Below are 21,093 nucleotides of genomic sequence, written 5' to 3' on the forward strand. Positions count from 1 at the left end.
CTAGCACAAACTGTGGGTACCTTTACTATGAGGAGAAGCATATGCTAAAAAAGCACACTGCCTGGCAATTGCATGCTCCTCTAGGGTGGTATCTGTGAAGTTCTGAGGTTTTCACTGCAGAAGCAGAAATTGGACACTGCTTGGGATCGCCCATTGTCAGGATACAATTTCATGTTTAAGGCAGCATTCTTTAGCCTTAGCATGGGTTAGGAAGGAATGAATTATGTGCGGAATGTGGTGGTAGTCTGGTGGTTACATGTTCATACTCTTCTCTGCTATACATGTGGTAAAAAACTACACAAAAGAAGTTAGAAAATGATCTCATAGATTCTTCTAGCCATAATAATAACTACAAAGGTAGAAGAAAGCATAGAAACAGTAAAAATACCCAGGACGCAATGGTAGCTGGGCTGGGTTTTATCAGCCAATACCTGATGACTAAAAAATGGTTTTCTTTTGTCTAGTTTATACTTGTCTGTCCTTTAAGATGGATGCTTTTAAAAAGGCGGCACAGAACATGGTTAGAGAGAGACAAAACAATTAGAGGACCCTTTTAAAAATGAAGAATCAGATTCTATAAAAGATTAGTGAGGATATGTGCAGTTAAAGGAAATTCTTGAGTATCATGAAGCTAATGAAGAGGGTAGTTGATTAAGAATTGCATTGCAGGTATGTGCTTGACCTTTGAGCAGGTACATCATCCAGGAGGGATGCCCCAAAGTGGGAAGGGCAGGTGGAGGTACCAGTTCCTCCCTTTGGCTGACTTGGGCACCTGAATACCAGCTAAAAATGCCCCTGAGCTACAGAAGTACAGCCCCCTCAGACTCACTCACCTCAGTAGGAATGCAAGACTTGTGCCCACAGTTTGAAAAGAAAATGGGATTTCAGGACACAGAAGTAACTAAAAAAAACACTACACAGATTTAGAATCACAGAATTGCAGAATCATAGAATGGTTTGGGTTGGAAGAGACCTTAAAGATCATCTCGTTCCAGCCTGCCCTGCTATGGGCAGGGACACCTTCCACTACACCAGGTTGCTCCAAGTCCCATCAAGCCTGGCCTCGAACACTCCCAGGGACTGGGCATTCACAGCTTTTCTGGGCAACCTGTTCCAGTGCCTCACTACCCTCACATGAAGAATTTCTTCCGCATATCCAACCTAAACCTGCCCTCTTTCAGTTTAAAGCTTGCTATGGGTAGGGACACCTTTCATTAGACCAGGTTGTTCAGAGCCCCATCCATTTACCTAAGCTAGACCGCGCACGGCTTCGTCGATATAGTTTAATTGAAAATCCCTCTGCCACTGTAGGAGAGGCGATACGAGCAACTTGTGGACGGAGGAGGAGGGCGGTACGGGAAGCCCGTCCGCAGGAACCGCTCCCGGCGCCGCCACCACCACATCACCTCAGCGCCGGGCGGAGCGGCGCCGCAGCCCTGGACAGGACTCCGCGATTCCAGAAGGAATCGCCAGGCTGGCGAGCTGGAGAAGCCGCAGGCAGCCCTGCCGGTAGGGATAAACAACCCTCTGTACCCTCCTCCGCTTCCTGCCGTTCCCGCGGGCGCAGCCCCGGCATCGGGGCAGGGGATCGGGGCAGTTCCCGCCGCGGCTCCGCAGGGGGCGCTCCAGCGCCGCGCCCGCCGCGGCAGCCGCGCCTGCGCAGCGCGGTGGGGTGGAGGCGGCCCCGCCGGTCTCCCTGGAGCCGCCGCCGTTGCGGGCGCAGGTCCCGGATGTAGCGGCGGGAGCGGGGCCGCGGTGGGAGCGGGCGGGGGGTGCCGCCGGGGCCTGGGAATGGGCGCGTAGGGAGGCGGGGAGGAAGGAAGGAAGGAAGGAAGGAAACGAGCGGGGAGAAGAGCCGGACGGAGACTCCCGCCCGGCGCCCGAGGCAGCCGCCCCCATCGGGGTCCCCCTCCGCCGCCTGCGGGCTGCGCGCCCTCTCCACCCGCCCCGGGGCGCCGCCGCCGGGATGAGCAGCTCGCGGAACAACCGGGTGATGGAAGGGGTCGGGGCCCGGGTGGTGCGGGGCCCGGACTGGAAGTGGGGGAAGCAGGATGGCGGCGAGGGCCATGTGGGCACCGTGCGCAGCTTCGAGAGCCCCGAGGAGGTGGTCGTGGTGTGGGACAACGGCACCGCCGCCAACTACCGCTGCTCCGGGGCCTACGACCTGCGCATCCTCGACAGCGCGCCCACCGGTGAGCGGGGAGGGAGGGAGGGCGGGCAGGGACCCCCCGGCCGCGGCGGGTCCGGGGGCAGCGCCCCGGGGTGCTTTTGGGGGGTGCTGGGGGTCCCCTCCCGGGGGCGGATGGCGCCCCTTCTTTCCCCTTTCCCGAGGTTTTGGGTGGAGGGCGGGAGTCATCCACCCTCCCCTTCCCTTCGCGTGGGTGTCCGTGTGTGTGTGCACGCGAACTTGGGACGGATCGGTAGCGTGGGGCCAAGGGGAGAGGAGAAGTTGTCCTGGGACTGCTCAATTGGGGTAGACAAAGCAGAAGTGATCTGCCACAAACAGCGGGCTCCCGGTGTTCTTGGGGGGGCGGTGGAGAGAGGCAACAGAGAGGGGGATTCATCAACGTTTGGGTTTGTTTTCGCAACCCCACCCTTCCCTTCTTGAATTTATGTTTTACAGTGCTTTTGTGAAAGGGTGACAGTCATTCTTGAGTCCAGTATAGGGGGGGATTGCAGAAGAGAAGTATAGCACCTTTTTGCTACAGATCACATTAAGTGGTTGAAACACGGTTTTGTCTTGTAGTCTGCACGTTGCCTTTTATCTGTATTGCCAGACCTGCCGTAAAATAGCCAAGGTACTGGGGGGGGGGGGGGGAGGAAAAAGCGCATTCGTTCATTCTTTTAACTATTTGACTGCTTGATATGCATGCTTTAAGTCCAGTCATTTTGAACAATGGATTTAGATCTGCACTGATACTATGCGGCAGTGTTAGTGTTGCAAGCACTGCAGGGAAATGTTCATTTTAGCACCTCTTTTTACGGTGAAAACTCACAAAGAAAAATATTTATATTGTTAAGTTTCGTCAGAAATATAACAAGGCGATTTGCGAGCTAGACAGGATTGCCTCAATGATGAAGTGATTGGACTGATTTATTGAGGTACTTGGTTGTACTGCTTTTCTAATATGTCTTTCATTTAGAACACCATGAGAGACCATCTTTGTGCCAGCCATGTGTAGTATTACAGAAAGGCAAATTATAGCAGTGGGTCGAAGCTAAAGGACTTTTGAGGAGACAGAATCATGGAATTCACCCTAATTGATTACAGAAAGTATTGCTAAGAAAAAAACCCCTACATATTGCATGGTGAACCTTTGAGATGGTTTTAATTTTTCTGTGGCTGGGCACCTTCCTCTCTCCTGGATTCATGGTTGTTTTTTTGTTTTAAAACAAGAAGTTAAGAGTAGTCTTTCCAGTTGTCAGCCCTTGTCTTGCAGACATTTATGCTTTGAAACTTTACTTGCATTTGATGTCCTGCAGAAACCAGCAGGACTGCTTCTGCTTAGAACTGAAGTGTATGCATAGATGTTGAATATGAGCCTCGAATGCTCATTGTTCTGGCTCTGCTGGATGTATTTGCCAGCAGGCGGTATCCGGTTAACTGCATCTGGAAGCCTAGACTTAATACTCAGTTTTAACTGTTCTAACCCTACTTTTGTTTGGTGGATTTTATTGTTTGTTTGGTGGTTTTTTATTTTGTTTTGTTTTTTTTTCAGTCTTTCTAATTTTCATTTCTCTTTATACTTTTGTATTAGAATTTTCACTTCTGTTTCAGGTAGGACTGTGTATATTGCTGTGTGGAAAACTCATAAACACTGCTGTTGTCAGGCTTAGAAAAATGGTATTTCTCTTCCTGAGGTTTCTGGCCAACACGTGCATAATCCTTATGGAACTGTTGCATGGCACTACCCAGGGTTGCTTTTTGCTAGAGGGAGTTACTTTTGAGGTCATGATTCCCTGGAGATAGGAAGAGTAAAAATGTGTGAAATAGTAGCAGCAAAAGAGCAAAGTTGATGGAGTTAGGATGCTGTAAATTTGGATTGAAATCTTGGTTTTACTACTGATTCACTTTGTAGTCTTGTGCAAATCACTTCCCTTCTTCACCTTTTTGTAGTGACTTATATTTTCTCCATGGTAGTCACTATCCATTGTTTGGATTAAAGGACTGACTTTGGATGATAGTTTGATACTATCTCTAGGGGCATTTACGTAAGTGGGATTAGGTGACAGGAATTTGTAATGGTAGTATTAATAATCATGCTGTTGAGCAAGGAAATATAGAATGTGGGGTGGCTTTTTGTTTGATGATACTTTGCAGGGTGTGAAATCAAGGCTCTTATAGTTTAAAATTAAAAAAAATTCTCTGGTTCACAAATTTACAATCACGACACGATTGCAAGTTTATAGAGAAATTAGATATAAAAATACAGTAGTAAAAAGCAAAATTAAATTGGCTGTTGTAGGGAGTTCATTCTATGAGGTGTTAAAAATTGGTCTGGATTGTAAGTTCTTAAAAGTGGTGCTTGCAGACAGAGTTGCTGCTTTGATGAGTTTGAGGCCTATGCAGCTGGAAACAGTAGTGATGGATCTGGAACTTACTTTGTTACAGAAGTAGTGCTTAAAGCTCATTCTATTTAAAAAAAAAACAAACTTGAGTTTGATACATGTGTTCATAAGTATGTATATGCCATAACAATGCTTCATAGACTTAAAAAATGTGCTGTTCTTGTCTTTTAATGGCTGTAGGCTATTACCAGCTTTGTGAGACTGTTAACTTCTTATAAAACTTAAATAGCCTTAGTACCAAGGTATTAGGACAGTCTTCTGAAAACTAAAAGCTCATTTATGATTTACATGAAGAATCTCTTGTAAGCTCTTTGCTCCAGATGTAGTCATCTGGGTAATGAGTGATTTGTGGTGTGAAGATATGTGGTGTTTTGGCTATGTCTGCTAAGGTAGCTATATTAGCTGCTTCTTAGTGTGGTCATATTTACATTGGCCAGCATTATTTTAAATGAGACAGAGTGATTGAGAGGTATTGGTAAACTAAGGATCTGAAAAGAAGTGAGATTTGAGTTAGAAGAAAGGAAACTTAGGTAGGTCCTCTATAGTGGGTTCCTCAATGGACAAGTGGTGGGATGTGATACATCAGCAGTGCAGTGTAGTTGCTTGATTACTTGCAAATAAACCCTGTTATTTCTGTGACTTTTGCCAAGATCTAGGAGTCTTGAGTGTCCCCTTTTTCTGGTAGTTTTGTGGAAAAGAAACAGAAAGGAGTAGTTTTTGGAGTTGTTGAACAGAAACCAGAAGGATGTAAACTCAAGCTGTATATTTAGAAGGGAAGGCAGACTTTTGCCAGAGGTAAAGGCCAGACAAGTAGCATGTTTGTAGAGAGCACACCTGGCTACATTCACATAAAATTCATGAGCATTACAGGAAATTTTTGTTTATTGTCTTTCTGAAGATTTGCTTCCAATAGAGCCTAGATCAGACTTTGTCATCCATTTCCGCTTTTATATGGTTGGTTCAAAGTAACAATGTTATTTTCTTACTGAAAATATTTCTCCAATTGTGTTTGACCAAGGGAAGCTGGCATAGGAGGTCTGGAAATGGAATTCTGATGTGGAATTATCCCTCAACTAGAATGTGCGTCAGTGCAATGCGGAAAGCATTATGTGCTGTATTCTGCTAATATTGAAAACTTGGGTGTTATGTGTTGAAGAGCTGAGTGGCTTTCTGTACTTGTATTAATGGGTTTTTGTAACCTGAAAAGTTGTATAATTCATCACGAAGTCTTACATGTTGGAGTATTTTAAAAGGCAGACCACTGTATGTGACTTAGCCTGCAGATTTATTTGTTCTTGCTTTTAGCACATCAAGTGTAATGTAACGCAAATTGTCTTAGTCAAGATTTTTTTAGTGGCTATTTGTAAATACTTACAGGAGCCCTCACAAGTTAAAAAATCTAATAGGTTCTTTAGTAGTGGTACTTGGGAGGCCTGTTTTTTTAATAAATGTATTCTTTTACCGTGCCCTTTCCCCCATGTCTCCTACACAGTAATCCTCTCCCTCCATGTGTATGTTGTGATACCCTTATCAGATAGGACACATGCTTTAGCAAGTCTGGCATTTTGTGTTTATAATAATAATTGGTCAGCTGGTTGCTTCCAAACAGTGTATTTAATAGATTAGTTATGTTTGTGGGAACACTGATTTGAGTTTGCATGCAGTTTGTCAAAATCTAACTGGTTAATCTCTAAGAATTCTTATTTTCAGTTTGCCTGGAGTCCGGCTGTAGTGTAAAAGTTGTCTGGAGTGGAAGAATGGGAAGAACAAAGCATTGCTATTTCTTTTTAAATTAGGATGTAAATGAATCAATTTTCTAAATAGTTTATGGTATCCCTTACCTGATGGTAGTGTTGTCATTATGATACAAAGGAATTTTGGCTTATTAGAGTTCTGTAGAGAGTGGTAAGTCCATTGGAAAGCAGATTTTGTTGGTTCTCAGATGTAAGTGAAGTCACTATTGGTGTCTTCTGTGCTTAACAGTAAGTGATGTGGATACCCCTTGTACATTTTATTTTACTGTTAAAATGTCCTTTTACTGGACAGCTGTATGTTGCCAGCTAATTATGTTTAGTACAAAAGAGCTATTTGTAACAAATTCAAATAGCAATTTGAGCAGCATTGCTTCTGTTTCTTTTCACATTTGCAAGAGTGAGCATGGATTTTAAAAAATTGTAGGAAAGGGCTGTAAAATTGGTGTATAAATGAGAGGTGACAGAGGAATGGTGGGCTAAGTAATCCAGGGAGGATTTGGGAATAGATGACAAAAGTGAAGATAACCATGGCAGGGTAGAAAAGGTAGAAAACTAGTATAAAATTCAAATAGTAAAAAACATTAATGACAAATGGAGATCAGGAATACTGGATTTTATGGTGTACTAAGGTTGGAGGGACCTTAGGAAATGGCAGCTATTTAAAACTAATTAGGCACGGTAAAAGTACACTTCCTGTTATCTGGTTTCTTTTGGTTTTTTTAGTGCAGATGATACAAAACCTGTTTCATTTTGAAATAGCCTACTTCGAGGAAATTTTGAAGAATAGTTAGAAGTTTAGTGTTTTCATTATCTCAGTTTAGAGAGCTAAAGTGCTGTTTTGGTGCACAGCTGGTCAGCTGCAGGGCTGCTGCTTGAATTCTGAAGTTTTTACGACACTTTAATTTATTTCAGTAGTTTAATGTAGGCACTCTTTCCTAATATAAACTTTGTAAAGTTTGCATTTCTCAACCTTTCTTAAACAGCCTTGCTTTCAAAGAGCGGAAGCAGTTTGTGACAGATACTGTTTGCATTTGGGTCAGGGTTTTAGTTTGGCTTCAGAGCCCTACACTTCATCCAGTCTCCTGGTTGTTCTTATATGTTGTGCTTTGATTTACGTCATGGGTTGGTTTGGTAGCACATAAACTGCTTTGAGTTTTGGTGAAAGTGAAGTGAAATATATGATTTCAAGGCTGATCTCGGGTAGAGCCGATCTAGTCTGAAACACTAGGATTAAAGTTTCCTTCCCTCCCTCCAAGTGCATGTACTGCTGCCATGGGGTCCTCAGTAGTGAGTTTTGGTGTGTAGATGGTTAGTGAGTAGGTGGAGACCACAGTGATGCAGGTTGTCCCCTTCCAGCCACAGCGGAGCAGGGATCCTCACTGCAGCTTGTGGGGGACCCCGTGCTGAAGCAGGTGGATGTGCCTTGAAGGAAGCTGCAGCCTGTGGAGAGCCCATGCTCGAGCAGTGTTTTCCTGAAAGACTGAAGCCTGTGGAAAGGACATGTGCTGGGGCAGGTGAAAAGTATGAGGAGCTATAGACTGACCATAACCCTCCATTCCCCATCTTCACCAAAAGGGTTTTCAAGCGCTGGAACAGGCTACCAAGGGAAGTGGTTGAGTAACCCTGCAGATATTTAAAAGACATGTCGGTGTGGTGCTTAGGGACATGGTTTAGTGGTGGACTTGGTGGTGTTAAAGTTAATGGTTGGACTCAATGATCTTAAGGGTCTTCCAACCAAAATTATTGCATAATTTTGTCTACCGTGGGGAGAAACAGGGAGACAGAGGAGTTTGGAATGAAGGAGTGCAGTTGTCTCTGTGAGGTAGGTAGAGTGTAGAGAGAAGATGTTTTAGTTTTTGTCTTCATCACCATCCTCTTTTTTTTTTTCCAATTAGCTATGAATTTAATTTTCACCAAGTCAAGTTTGTTTTGCCTGTGATGGTAATTGGTAAATGATCTCACTTTTAGCTTGACCTAAGGTTTTTCATTTTATTTTCACTCCCTGTCCTGTTGAGGAGGGAGAGTGAGAGAGCAATTGGGTGGCCATCTGACAGCCAGCCAAGGTTAACCAGACTTGTGTTCCTGTAATATCTTGTCAAACTTAAACCCAAATGCGTTCTTTCAATCTTCTTTAACACTTGCTATTGATGTAAGTCACTTTGTATAATGACTGTGAATGAGAGTTTAGCTGTCACATTTTGTGATCCAGTAGTAGCATCTTCTTTTACCCTCTTTTTTTTAAGCAGATGAAATTAAAAGTCTCTTAGTCCACTGTCACCAGAGGCATCCAAATCTACTTCTTCCTCCAGATCTCTAGAGCAATGGTTAGACATTCTGTAACAGGATTACTTGCCTGCTCCTGCTTTGCAGTTCTTTGTCATACCAGCAGTGTTGTGCAGCACCACGAAGAATGGGATTGGGAAACCAGTTCAGCTGAATATTTTTCCTCCTGACTGTTTTCCAGCCTGGTATGTTTCTTGATGCAGTTTACATCTCTGCTCTGCAAAAACCATTTACTGGCATAACAGAAAGAATGGAGCCATCATGGTCATGTGAGGCATGCACTGAAGTGTTGCTGCTGGAATCATATGTCAGGAAATGGATGAAGAAAGGCTGTATCTATCAGGGTGGTGTCTAGGGATCTGTGAGATACAGGCATGCCCCTCTAGATCAGAGACTCCAAATACATTGTTCTCTTTTAAGTACCAGGCTCTATGGCCAGTAAAATGACTTGAGTAAAATATCTTTGTATGGTTTTTTTTCTTGATCTTTCCATAGTAACTTTGGCCTCTGGCTAGAAATATTTAGTTTTTATTTAAGTTTACGTATTCTGTATTAAATGACTCATGACTCCTGATTATGATTCTTTCTTACCCTCTTTCCTGCTGTTTGGACAAACAGAAGAATCCTACAGCACCCAATTCCTTGATCCTTTCACATCCAGAATAAATGTATTCCTTGGCCAATTGTCTTCCCTGAAATTCAGCAGACATTAAAAGAAATTAATTCCAAAGATGTGTAACTTCTCTGTTTATATGTGAAATACCAATTTAGCAATCAGTTAAAAATAAAACCAAAACAATACCACCCCTCAGCCCCAAGCACCATAACTAGTTAGACTTTTAAAACAAGGTGACAAAAACACTAGCAGGATATCTCAGTCCTTTTAATGCACCTGTTCTTGAAGAGCACCAAAAAACAGTAAAATGCTTCAATACAATCCCCAGTGCAAGAGAGACATGGACGTACTGAGTGAGGTGAAGGGCTGCAACTGTGTTTGCAGCAAAGGGATCTTAAGGCATATAGTACAAGGAAAGACTGAGGAATATGATGTTTAGCCTAGAGAAGAGAAGGCTCAGGGAGATATTAAGAAGGTATATAAATACCTGGTGGAGGTTGTAAAGAGGATGAAACCAGGCTCTTTTCAGTGTTGTCAACTGACAGGGCAAGAGACAATGGGCACAAATTGAAATACAGGAACTTCCATGGAAACATAAGAAGAAATATTTTTGCTATAGAGATGATTGAACGCTGGAGTATGCTGCATTGTGAAGTCTGTTCTTGGTGGTGCTCAAAAAACTGTCTGGATATGGTCCTGGGCAGTCAACTCTAGTTTACCCTGCTTTGAGCAGCAATGATTGGAAGAGACAATCTCCAGTGGTTACTTCCAGTCTCAGCTACTATGTGATTCTGTGAAATGATCAAACAGGAAGGCATTTCCTTCAGTTTTGCCTCTCCAACTGTTAATTTTTCTTTGCTGCAGATGGTTCAACTGTAGGACATAAGTGACTAATAGATTTATAGTGAATTTGGCAGTCATTTCTGAGAACATCCCTTCTGGAGGGGACAAACCCCATTCTTTTTCCTCACTGATTTCAGACTGATCTGGGTTTTTGAAGGGGGAGTAACTGGGAAATATCTGTGTTACTCCCAACTTTTTAGTGATCATTTCTGTCTAGTGCTACTAGACTGAGTGCCAGTACTTCTTTCTTCTGTTGCTCAATTTTTTCCAAAGAGCAGCAGAATTTGATCTTTTTTGGAAATGAACTCGTGGCTGTTCACTGTATTCAGAATGCATGGATAGAAACTGTGACTGATCACTTCCACTCAGCTGTAGCTTGGCAAAGCTGTAGGAATAAGTAGTCTTGAGAACTCAGTTTTTGTGGAAGTTTGGGCAGAGCGCATGCTAGTGGGTTACATTCGATCTGTCTTTGGCACATTCCTTTAAAAAAGAACAGCATAGCAGTAAACTGCTTCAAAAATGGTAACAGATTTTCATGAAGCCAATGGCATCTATCCAAGAGAGCTTAAGTTTTTTCCTGTATAAAAAAGAATGGAGATAAGCACTTATCTTTTCCACTGTGCAAAATGTGTAAGTCAAACTGTCACCCAGTTGAACACAGTAGCCTTTGTGATATAAGGTGTGTTGATAGCCTTAATCCCAAAATAAAGTTCCAGATTGCCTGTATATTTTGATAAACACATTTGGGACCCTTTAACTTATAGCTAAAAGATTTCTTATTTTCTTTCTCTCCTTTGTATAGATGGAAGGAAACAAACATAGCTTTCTCAGCCTTTTAAGCTGAGAAAAGGTAGAATATTTCAGGAACAGACTGACAACTGGAGATATGAAGCAAAGTACACTATCTTTTCCCCTCAGTCATATAGGCTGATAGGGTATGACTAGCAGCATTTCTCTGTTGTTAACTTTTTAGTATGTAGTTTCACATTTTAATGGTGTGCAACAGAAATCTGTGTAGTGGTGTAGCGAAGTTGTTAGTCTTTTCATTTCCTTTTTCTCCCACAGGTATCAAGCATGATGGGACTATGTGTGATACTTGTCGGCAGCAACCTATCATTGGCATCCGATGGAAATGTGCTGAATGCACAAATTATGACCTGTGCACAGTTTGCTATCACGGGGACAAGCATCACCTGAGGCATCGTTTTTACAGAATTACTACACCGGGAAGTGAAAGGTAAAATGTAGCTTTTTCTTCATGAAATTAAGAAGGAACAGTTAATTCCGCTGCAGATTTGGTTACTTAAACTTGGATTAGGTAACATAGTGGCTTGAGGTTAGATTTGGTTACTGGTTGTCTGCCTTTGGGAGGGAAGGTAGCTAGGACAGATCTTGGGAGCTTGGAAAACATGGAAATTTTAGAAACAACAGAGTACAGAAAAAAGGATATGATTATTCAGTTTTGCTGAACCTCATTGTAGTCTTCCTAGTGCTTGTATGTAGCAAGCCAGTGTGAGAACAAGAAGAGAAAGGCCCGAGGAATGTCTAGATGACCTTATATTGTTTTCTCTAAGCCGTGATTTACTACCTAAAAAGTTAACTATTTGAGGGAGGAGAAAGGGGCCAAGCAGTGTTATTGAATTTGAGGGATGTCCCATGGGAAAAATGGCAAGAGACATCTAAGAACGTTTGGATGAAGGGAAGCATAAGCTCTACCTATTTTATTTTTGAGTCTGGGATATCGTGTGGGCAGCATATCAATGTAATGTGTGCTGGGTTTTGTCTCAGTTTTGTACATATTGAGAATTTTCTAAAAAGGTGCTCTGAACAAGATTTCTTTGTGTTTTTGATAACTCTTATTTTGGAAAAAAATGGCCAACGTTTTTATGTGCTCTTTGCAGTCATTGTAACAATTTAACTTTTTCCCTTTGTGCCATCTGCTGGATGTTAAAAGTTCAGCAGGAGGGTGAGAGACTTCCTGAAGCGGTCAGGAAACAATCTGAATGTCTGCTGAAAAATACTTTTGTCTGGCAACATTTTTCTGTCATGAAGTAAGAAGTCTTGTTGCATGAAAAGTGGTGGCTTTTGAGATGACAGAAAAGGCAGGAAAATGTTTGTCTCTTTGTTTCTATTATTTCTAGTTAAATACTCATACTCATGAACTGTTCTGTTTGAGTTTATCTACTTCAGTTCTGGTGAAAAGGAAGAAAGAAGTTTGCTTTAGAAAAATCACATAATATGACTGAAAAAATGGGTGCTGATATATTGACTTAAATTTGCTAAAACATGCTATGGAATGCATGTAGAAAATAAACTAAGGCAAGGAGGGAAAAGAGATACAGCTCTTAATAGCATAATTCTGAATAAAAGTGGCAGGGCAATTGTGGAACAGAAGCATTGGCCTAGGGTGCATCTGAGAGAAACAGAAGTGTGTTTATATGACTCTGCATGTTTCTTTAATGATTTTAATAATAACAGTACAGATCTATATATATGTTTACAAGGTGATTGCTGGTAATAGAAAGTCTGGAGAAGAAATTGCTATTAGAATTAAAGACTCATTATAAACATAGAATAAATCAGGTCTTGGAAGATCATGTTTTTTGTCTTGTTTGCTGCTCTTGAAGTTGAGAATTGAATGGATGCGATTCATGCACTCAAATCTGCAGGTGTGGGGTTATTTTTTGTTTTATTTTGGAGTTATTTGCTTTCAAAATGCTCTCCTTCCTAACCCCAAAGATTTGTTTTGAACTTTCTTTATTATCTTGACATTTGTGGGTTCTTCTTTTAATAACTTCAGGGTATTGTTGGAGTCTCGACGTAAATCAAAGAAAATTACAGCAAGAGGAATCTTTGCAGGTGCCAGGGTAGTACGAGGAGTTGACTGGCAATGGGAAGATCAAGATGGTGGCAATGGGCGTAGAGGAAAGGTAAAAATAAAACTGGTTTTAATGAGATGCACGTTCGCATGCTCGTGTAATGGCCTCAGCAGCCTTTCTAATTGTAAAGTAAAAACATTGTCATAAAAGTTACTATTTTAATTTGCTGGACATTTTTAAATCTTATCCTGTAATGCTCAAGCATTTAGAAAGAGGAGGGTATATATACCATAACAATTCTTTTACATTTAAATTTGCATTGTTATGATACCAGCACAAAATTTTTTTAATTACTAAATTTTTTTCATGGTGGTCTTTTAAGACTGACTTGTAAAAACATTAGGTCTTGAGCATATTTCAAGCATTATTAGAGAGCTGGTATGAAAACAGAGCTATCAAGAGTAGCCCTTTCTGGTCATCACTGCATTCAGTAGTCTTATTGCTCATTGGCCAGCAGTTTGTGTAACTCTTGCTCTTGGTTTTCAGTGCTGGCACCTGGGATTTTTGTTTTTCATATAACAATTATAGGGACTTTTCCAGTTTAAAATTAAAAACTTCTTAAGTGTTGGATCTTGATATTAGATTCCTGGCTTAGGACAATATATGAACACCTTTGATGTAGTTCTATAGTAAAAATATTTGGATTTATTGAAAATAGTATGGAATGGTAAATTGCTAATTGTAACTTGTGCATATTTTCCATTTACAACTTCCATTTACCTTGAGAACTAATCAAGGTTTGTGGTAAGAATGAACATACAACAGGCAGTGTAAAATATACTGTACTTTTATCACCACATTTAAGAATCGGATGCCCTTATGTTTTGGTGAACTGGTTTTGGGGGTTTTTTTGCTTGAATTTATTTTTAGTACACTTAAGCAGCATTTAAAAAAGAGTGAAAAGTTCCTGGATATTATGTTTAGCTCATTTTATATTGTTGCTTAGCTTATCTTATATCCTAGACATTTAGGGAAGCTTTAGGACTTTAGGAGATTTCATTTTGAATTTTATTGAAAAGAAATAATAAGTTTAAATCTCTTAAAGCAAGGGATATTTAGATGCAGCTTTTTTCATCTTGATTATTTACCCCTTCTTGTGTCAAGATACTTTGAAATCTCTGAAACTTTGCAAAATAAGAGTCATAGCCTGCATGGTCTTCTTTGTGTGCTAAACTTGTATTAGAGGGATTACTTGCAAGCTGAAAATATGTATAAATGTATATGAATATTTTTAATAAGGAAAAGTATGTGGTAGATAGTAGAAACAGCTTTTAAATAAATACAAATAAGAATGGAGGCAAATTCTGGAAACTTATATTTTATTTTTTTTAATAATGGCAGTGTTCTCAGAATTTGGTGCATGGCCTCATGATTTCAGAAATGTCAGGGAAAGACATTTTCAGTCTTCATCTTTTGTACTGTTGCTAAACATATTTGCTCTGGAAATAAAACTTTGTCTCCTAACATAGTGCACAGTTACCAGGCTAATGCAGGTTAAACTAGACAAATAGAAGCAATTAAAATAGTTTCCATCCTGTTTTTCATAGTGAAATGCTACTTCTGATAAGAACATATCACAGCATTATAATATAACTTTTTACAGTTCAGATTTTGTTCTCTGCTTATGTAATTAGATTATCTACCAAATATACAAAGAGAAAAATAGGCCTACAAAGCATATATTCAGTCTGCTCTGGGGAAGACTTGTATCAAACAGAAAACAGCTTTAGAATAAATTATATCAAATTCAGTAAAACTGCTATATCCTGAATTATTTTGAAGAGATTAACAAGGTTTTAAGTTCAGATTGTGCTTCTGAGTCTTTGTTCTAGAAACAGTTTTCTTGTTTTTCAAACTGAATAGGTAACTGAAATCCAAGATTGGAGTGCGTCGAGTCCACATAGTGCAGCATATGTTCTCTGGGACAATGGTGCTAAAAACCTTTACAGAGTCGGCTTTGAGGGCATGGTAAGTGTAAAGGAGCACAAAGGGTAAGATGCACGGTGGGGGAAGGGCAGTAAGAATAACTTGTTGTGCTTTATGGTCCTGCTTTTGTAATATGCCTTGTCAGTTTGCATGCTGTTAGTTAGGTCATTGTGAATCCAGCTGTAAGGGTCATGCATATGTATTAGTAAGAAAGTCTGATCTGGGAATTTATAAAACATGTGAATAACTACAAGTTAGGAGCTGGTTTCATCCATAGTAAATGTTTGCATCACGTACGTGTTTATCTTACTGTGTTACTATTGTGCTTAAATTAAAATTCAGAAAAGAAGAACAAGCATAGTTATGAAGTGTTTATAAAATTGATTGTTCAACTCCTGAATTCTTCAGTTGACTTCAAATTTTGGTGTGACTACTGCAAAATTTACAATTTTTGAATTACTGTCAACACTTGAAATCCTACTGAGAGCAATTTTATTTTTGTCAGTGGAAAGGTGTTGAATTAAATTACAACTTTATTTGCTTTAGCAGAATTTTTCTGTTTCATTCTGAAGCTTCTCCAACTACTTTTCCAACTCTAGAGAAGAAATGGGTCAGACTCTAGCCTAAGTACCTTCTGTTGCTGGGTTTTCTTATCCTAATGTGGGTCAAGGAAAGGTTACTTTGATTATCAACTGCTTATAATGTCTTAATTAGCGTTTTCTCTGCATATTTGTTTGATAGTGCAGAGAAAGACCATGTTAACTTAACATTGAAGTGCCATCTTGTCAGATGTGTAACAGTAATAAAATGCTAAACAATGACTAGTTACTTTTTTGAATGTAAACTGTTTGGCCTTATAGCCTCACTTAACGTTTATTTTTATAATTAAAAAGAAAATAAATACCACTTTTGCAGTAAATATGTATTTTAGTGTCATGTTTAAAAAGCGTAAACGTATTTAGTGCAGGTCAGCTTTTCTGATGCATGAAGATGCTAAGGATAAAATATAAATCAGTATTGAATTATGTGCTTCATGGTGCCCAGGAGTTCTAAAGAAAATTCCTTATATACTGGCAAAAGGTAATTTAAAGTTGTATGTAGTATTCTGTAGTATAACATTAAATCAATGTTTGATATCTTCCCTGTTATATTTGTTTGTAATACATGGAAAAGTAACACAGTTACAAAATCTATATGGAATGAGATACAAATCAGTTGTTGGGGTTTTTTGGGTTTGTGTTTTGTTTTGGTGGGGTTGGTTTTGGTTTTTTTGGGGTTGGTTTTGGGTTTTTTGGGGTTTTTTTTTGTTTTGTTTTGTGGGATTTTTTTGTTTGGGTTTTTTGGGTGTTTTTGTTGTTTTGTTTTGGTTTTGTTGTTATGGCTTCTATATTACACTGTTAAAATTTGTGGACTGCATAGTAGAAGTGCTGTGGAATCATTGAAGATTCCTTCTGGCCTCAGGAAAAAAATACATTTGAGATAAGTTATATTCTGTTTTGAAATAGTTATTCCCATAATAAAAAATACATTTTTTATTTTTAAATCAACTATATTCTGTTTCCAAGCTTTTGCCACACGTGGAAGTGTAAAGTATTTCTAGAATACTTAATTAAGTACTGAAACTGTAAATTTGAAGGGATAAGGGTAACCCTTCACACAAGTTTTGTAGAAAAACAAATATTTGGTCATTGAGTTAACAAAATAGCTTGTTAAAGTGCGTGTGAAACTACATCTATACACAGTATATTTAGGATAATATATAAAAATATATATGCATATGTACAAAAGGGATAATTTGGGGCTTTTTATGTACTGCTTACATGATTGTAATCCATTCCTACAATAATTTTATACCTGATACTTTTATCAAATGCAAATTTCACTTCAGACAGAATGGATTCTTGGATGTCTGTGACAAAGTCATTTGAATGTAATGCTAAATTTTATAACTGATTAATAACTTGCTAAGTGTACAATTCATTATGATTATTTACCCCTATTTATGTGCTATTATGTAAAGCTGACTAACAAGCTGTCAGGAAGTTCACATAAAGTTGGGGCAAACTTGTTTTGGTGCTTGGAAATTGGTTAAAAAGGTCCAGAGAATGTTGAATCCACAATACTCAAGAGTGTGTGCCCATGTAAATACAGCTGGGAAGAGACCCCAACTTGCCAATGAATAACACTTGACTCATGCTAATGGAGCTGATTAAAGAAACACAGCTCGTTATTGTAAGTCAGGGTTCTTGTTTGATAGCTGACAGGCTGCATCTGGTCCTCAAAATTAATCTATCTAGCCTGCCAGCTTTTCCTTGGGAGAGATGAGGATTGGCTGGTGGGGCAGCAGGTGCTGGCTGAAAACTTGCATTTATTTCTGGTCAGATACTTGGAGTTTTTGAGTTTGTTGTTGCTGTGCTTACATATGAAGTGGTTGAGAGAGGTGTATCTTTTTTTTTTTTTTGTGAAGTCTGGCATTTAAATCTGGGAGTTTCTGCTGCCACAGGCCACAAATTCCCAAATTGAAACCTGTGTTTATGACGCTGTTAGGTCGAGTGACATGTTTGATAACATGTAAAAAAAAGTGTGGTTGGGTAATATGGTTAGCAACGCTACTCACATTTCTTACCTATATGTACTGAGAATCTAGAGCCAAACCCAGCTGTTAACCACCTTACCTGCTTTCGATACATGTGAATGTAGCCTTTTGCAATAAAGAGATACATCATATAGAACTGGAGAGTTAATGGGAAGATTGTGGTGCAGCTTTTTGGGCTTGTGTCTAGGTTTTATTTCTTCATGTCACACAGCTGAGAACGTAAAGCTGGTAACTTCCATTGGTTTTCAGTGGAAAACAGTTCCATCAGCAGGAGTGCCCTAAATCAGTTTCATTTAGGAATCAGTTTTATGCTACCGAATTTCTTTGCCCTGTACCACTTCCCTTTATTTCTGTGATTAACCTCCCCTTCTTGTTTCTCATTATGGAGGATCATGCTTTCATCTGTGTATCCTCTGAAAGAAGCAACTGTAGTTATGATCCATCACAGTGATCTGTAAGCCATCTGTGCTGGTCTACTCTTTTCCATGAATTCTAAAATAGTTGAGTGCATAAGGGAAATTGAGAAGATTCCTTGTCCCTGTGTAATTGATACCTAATGTCTGTTCATCAGCTTTTATTTGGGTTACCCATAAAATTAATCTTTGAAATTACTCCAGAGGATTTTAAGAATTACTTGTTAACACTTTTTTTAAAAATAAAGTAAGTAACTTGGTATACTAAACGTTGCGAGTGAGTGTTATAAAATAGTAGAAATATATTTTCTGCTGCAGTTACAACTGTCAGATCTGTAGTGTCAGTCAAATCTTCAGCTCTCTAGTTTTTTTGTCTCATCCCCACTACATTGAAAATGAGGCATTTAGGAAGGAGCAACAAGGATTTTCATTATTTTACTAGTTTGATGTCCTTCTGTTGCTACTAGGTGCTGAACAAAATTGTTTTAAAACACAAAATCATGAATTTTTGGCCCTTAATGCGTGCAGCAGGTGTTTTTATTACATGTGATGTAAATTAGGTGTCAGTAAAAAAGTTAAGTGGTCAGTTGTTTTGGAATTCAGAGAAGGATACTTTTATGTATACCTTGTGTATTTACTCTCCTGTAGTCTCAACCAAGTCAAGTTTTTCATCTCGCTGAGTTGCAGAAAAGAATATTTCCATTAGGCAGAAATTTATTTACTGATCCTTTTCTGTTTTTATTTATAGTATTTACTAACAAGGAGGACTGTATCTTCCTTTAAAAAAAGTTACACATGCAAAGTTTTTATAAGTTTAAAATATGTATATTTTTGTATAATATGTATATTGATCTATACATATATATAAGTATTTCTATTTATATAGTAAAAGGTTATAGACTACTCACTCAGGATTTGTCTGAAGTCTAATTTCCTCTATAAGAAACTGATGTTATTGTTTCTGTAGCTCACACCTCCTTGTCATTTCAGTCACTGTCTACCGTCTTCTAGTTTCTCCTTTCATTGCTTCACTTTCCTCAGCTTCTTGAAACTGAGAATGATTTGAGTTCATTAAATCTGAAATACAGCATGTCTTACAAACTTTTTGCTGAAACTTATTGATTTATCCAGTCCCCTTTTGCCTTAATCTGGTGACAAAGGAGCATACACTGGGCTTTCTCCATTTGCCTCCTAAGGACTGACTCCCTTGCCAAAAGCTGTTGAGAATTGAAAGACTTAAAGTGACCTTTACTGGGTGTAGAGGTTTGCTACCTCAAACACCTGCAGCTATGTCACCATTCCTGCTGGTGTATCTGTAAGATCGGTATTAATTTCTCTCCTGATATTTGCTGCTGGTGTTAGATGCTATATCAGCACATCTAGATCAAACATTCGTCTCTTTCTTAGCAGCACACCTAGTTTTCTTATCAAGTTTGTAGTCCCCCCTCCCTGTCTTTGATGGATGGCAATCTGTATTGATTGGAATAACTTAATAGTTATTCCCGGAGTCAGCTGTCCTTCAGCATCGTTTTTCTCTTCAAGGTCGGGGATGATGGTGCTATTACACCATCTGTCAGCACTGTTGACAGTGCTGTAATGTACATTTTTTCATTCTCTGAAGTTTTTATGAAGATGAAATTGCAGTTAGTTTTTTTCATTGGTATAATTGGATAGTAAGTCCAAGTTAACTGTTATATTTTCTGGATTTCCCATTTAATTGAGCAGGTCATGGTTTCTCTGTGATCCAGTCACACAGTGCTGGAGTGCAGATTTTCAGCAAGTCATAGCATAGGTGCTGGAAGACCAAAGTTCTCCATTGTAGGCAAAACCCATTATTACCCATTGCTCACGTGTATCAGCTGTTACTACTGACCTGCAGGTCCTGCTGTACAGTGTATGGCTCCCATGCTGTTCCTTGAGTTCTTATTATAACAATTTCCTGCTTAACTGGGGCTTCCATCTGTAACTACACAAATTCCACGAAATCTGTCGTTTATTTTTCTGTTTCTTGTAAGAATCCTATTTATGATTCATTGAATGATTTCTCCACCAAGTTATTGTAGAAAAGCTGTTTTGTTCATCTCTACCATGTATTTACATTAAGCCCAGCCTCATAGTGGTTACGCTTTTTGGTGGTGTCCCTGTGAGTCTAAAACTTATATTTTAACACTATTGTTTTGGTACATTCCCTTTTGCACTTGCATGTCTTATCTCCAAATAATCTGCTATTACAGTTCATTTAGGAGGCTCAGGGAGACTCATATAACTTGTAGAAATACCAGTGGGGTTCTCTGACATGCAAAGCCTGATATGTCCAGGCTCTGGATGTGCTTTTGCTCCATCTGCACTAGGGGGGCCTCTTGCCATGCAGTCCCCAGGGTAGGATGACCAGGAGCTTACCACCACCTCTGATTTTTTACTTAAACTACTTGAACAGGAGAAAGCTTGTTTTTCTTTTCTGATAAATGTAGTAGCTGCGTTATAGAAGGAAAATTGTAGTTGCTTACCCAGCTTTTGTGGTACTGTACAACTAAGTACAGTTTACTGTTTAAAACTCCAGAATCTTGTTTGGATTTGATTGTCTTTTTAAAGACATTTGCAGGCCTTTATCATGTTGTTATTACTTTTCTTAGTAGTGCTGTTTTCCAAGGTGCTGAAGGAACTCTCTGTATATACAGTATATAAGTTAGATTTGTACTGCCTAATCTCTGTCAGAGCCTCATCTTTCTATGTGTTTTGGGTCCTCCATTTTTTGGTGAAGGCTTATGTAAACAAAGAAAAATACATGTTCCCTTTTTTGCAATACTTAGATCAGACTCTTGTTTTACTCCTTTGCAACATAACATTGACTACATCATGTAAGTGAAAGGAAGACAGATGTGAAGCTGAGGTTGAACACCAAGCTACCACTTGTTCAAAAAACTAAGTATATCATTATACTCCAGAAATAAACTGTGCGTGGGGCACAGTAAAGGCAGGGTAAAATGTGAGTGCAGGTGTGTAGATTTCTGGGTTTGTTTTTTTTCCTATAAGATTTAAGATACCTTAACCTGCTTCCTAATAATATCTGCTGCAAGACAGTAATAAGCCTTTTAATGAACATTTTGTTTCTTCTGCTAGCTTTTAGCCATCAGGCTGCTCAGTGTATTAACACTTACTGTAACTCAAGCAATCTTTCACCCTGATTTTGCCTGGCAGGGAGGAGAACCCTCTG

General features: G+C 39.5%; 1 protein-coding gene across 5 annotated transcripts in view; it reads left to right on the forward strand.

Annotated features, from left to right (window-relative positions):
* Positions 1-1,954: 1,954 nt before the first annotated feature.
* MIB1 (MIB E3 ubiquitin protein ligase 1) overlaps positions 1,955-21,093 on the forward strand; it is an 80,300-nt gene continuing 61,161 nt past the window's right edge. For all 5 annotated transcript variants that reach the window (XR_007901420.1, XM_051774846.1, XM_051774855.1 and 2 more), the window contains exons 1-4: positions 1,955-2,192; positions 11,131-11,302; positions 12,866-12,995; positions 14,808-14,912. Coding sequence is in view for 4 of the 5 variants with exons in the window: in XM_051774846.1 (XP_051630806.1) it covers positions 1,967-2,192; positions 11,131-11,302; positions 12,866-12,995; positions 14,808-14,912 (633 nt within the window). In the remaining variant the exon portion in view is untranslated. The remainder of the gene's footprint in view (positions 2,193-11,130; positions 11,303-12,865; positions 12,996-14,807; positions 14,913-21,093) is intronic.

The sequence above is a fragment of the Manacus candei genome, unplaced genomic scaffold, assembly GCF_025592945.1.
Source record: "Manacus candei isolate 608988 ecotype Guabito, Panama unplaced genomic scaffold, ASM2559294v1 h1tg000008l, whole genome shotgun sequence".
In the NCBI taxonomy this organism is placed as follows: Eukaryota; Metazoa; Chordata; class Aves; order Passeriformes; family Pipridae; genus Manacus; species Manacus candei.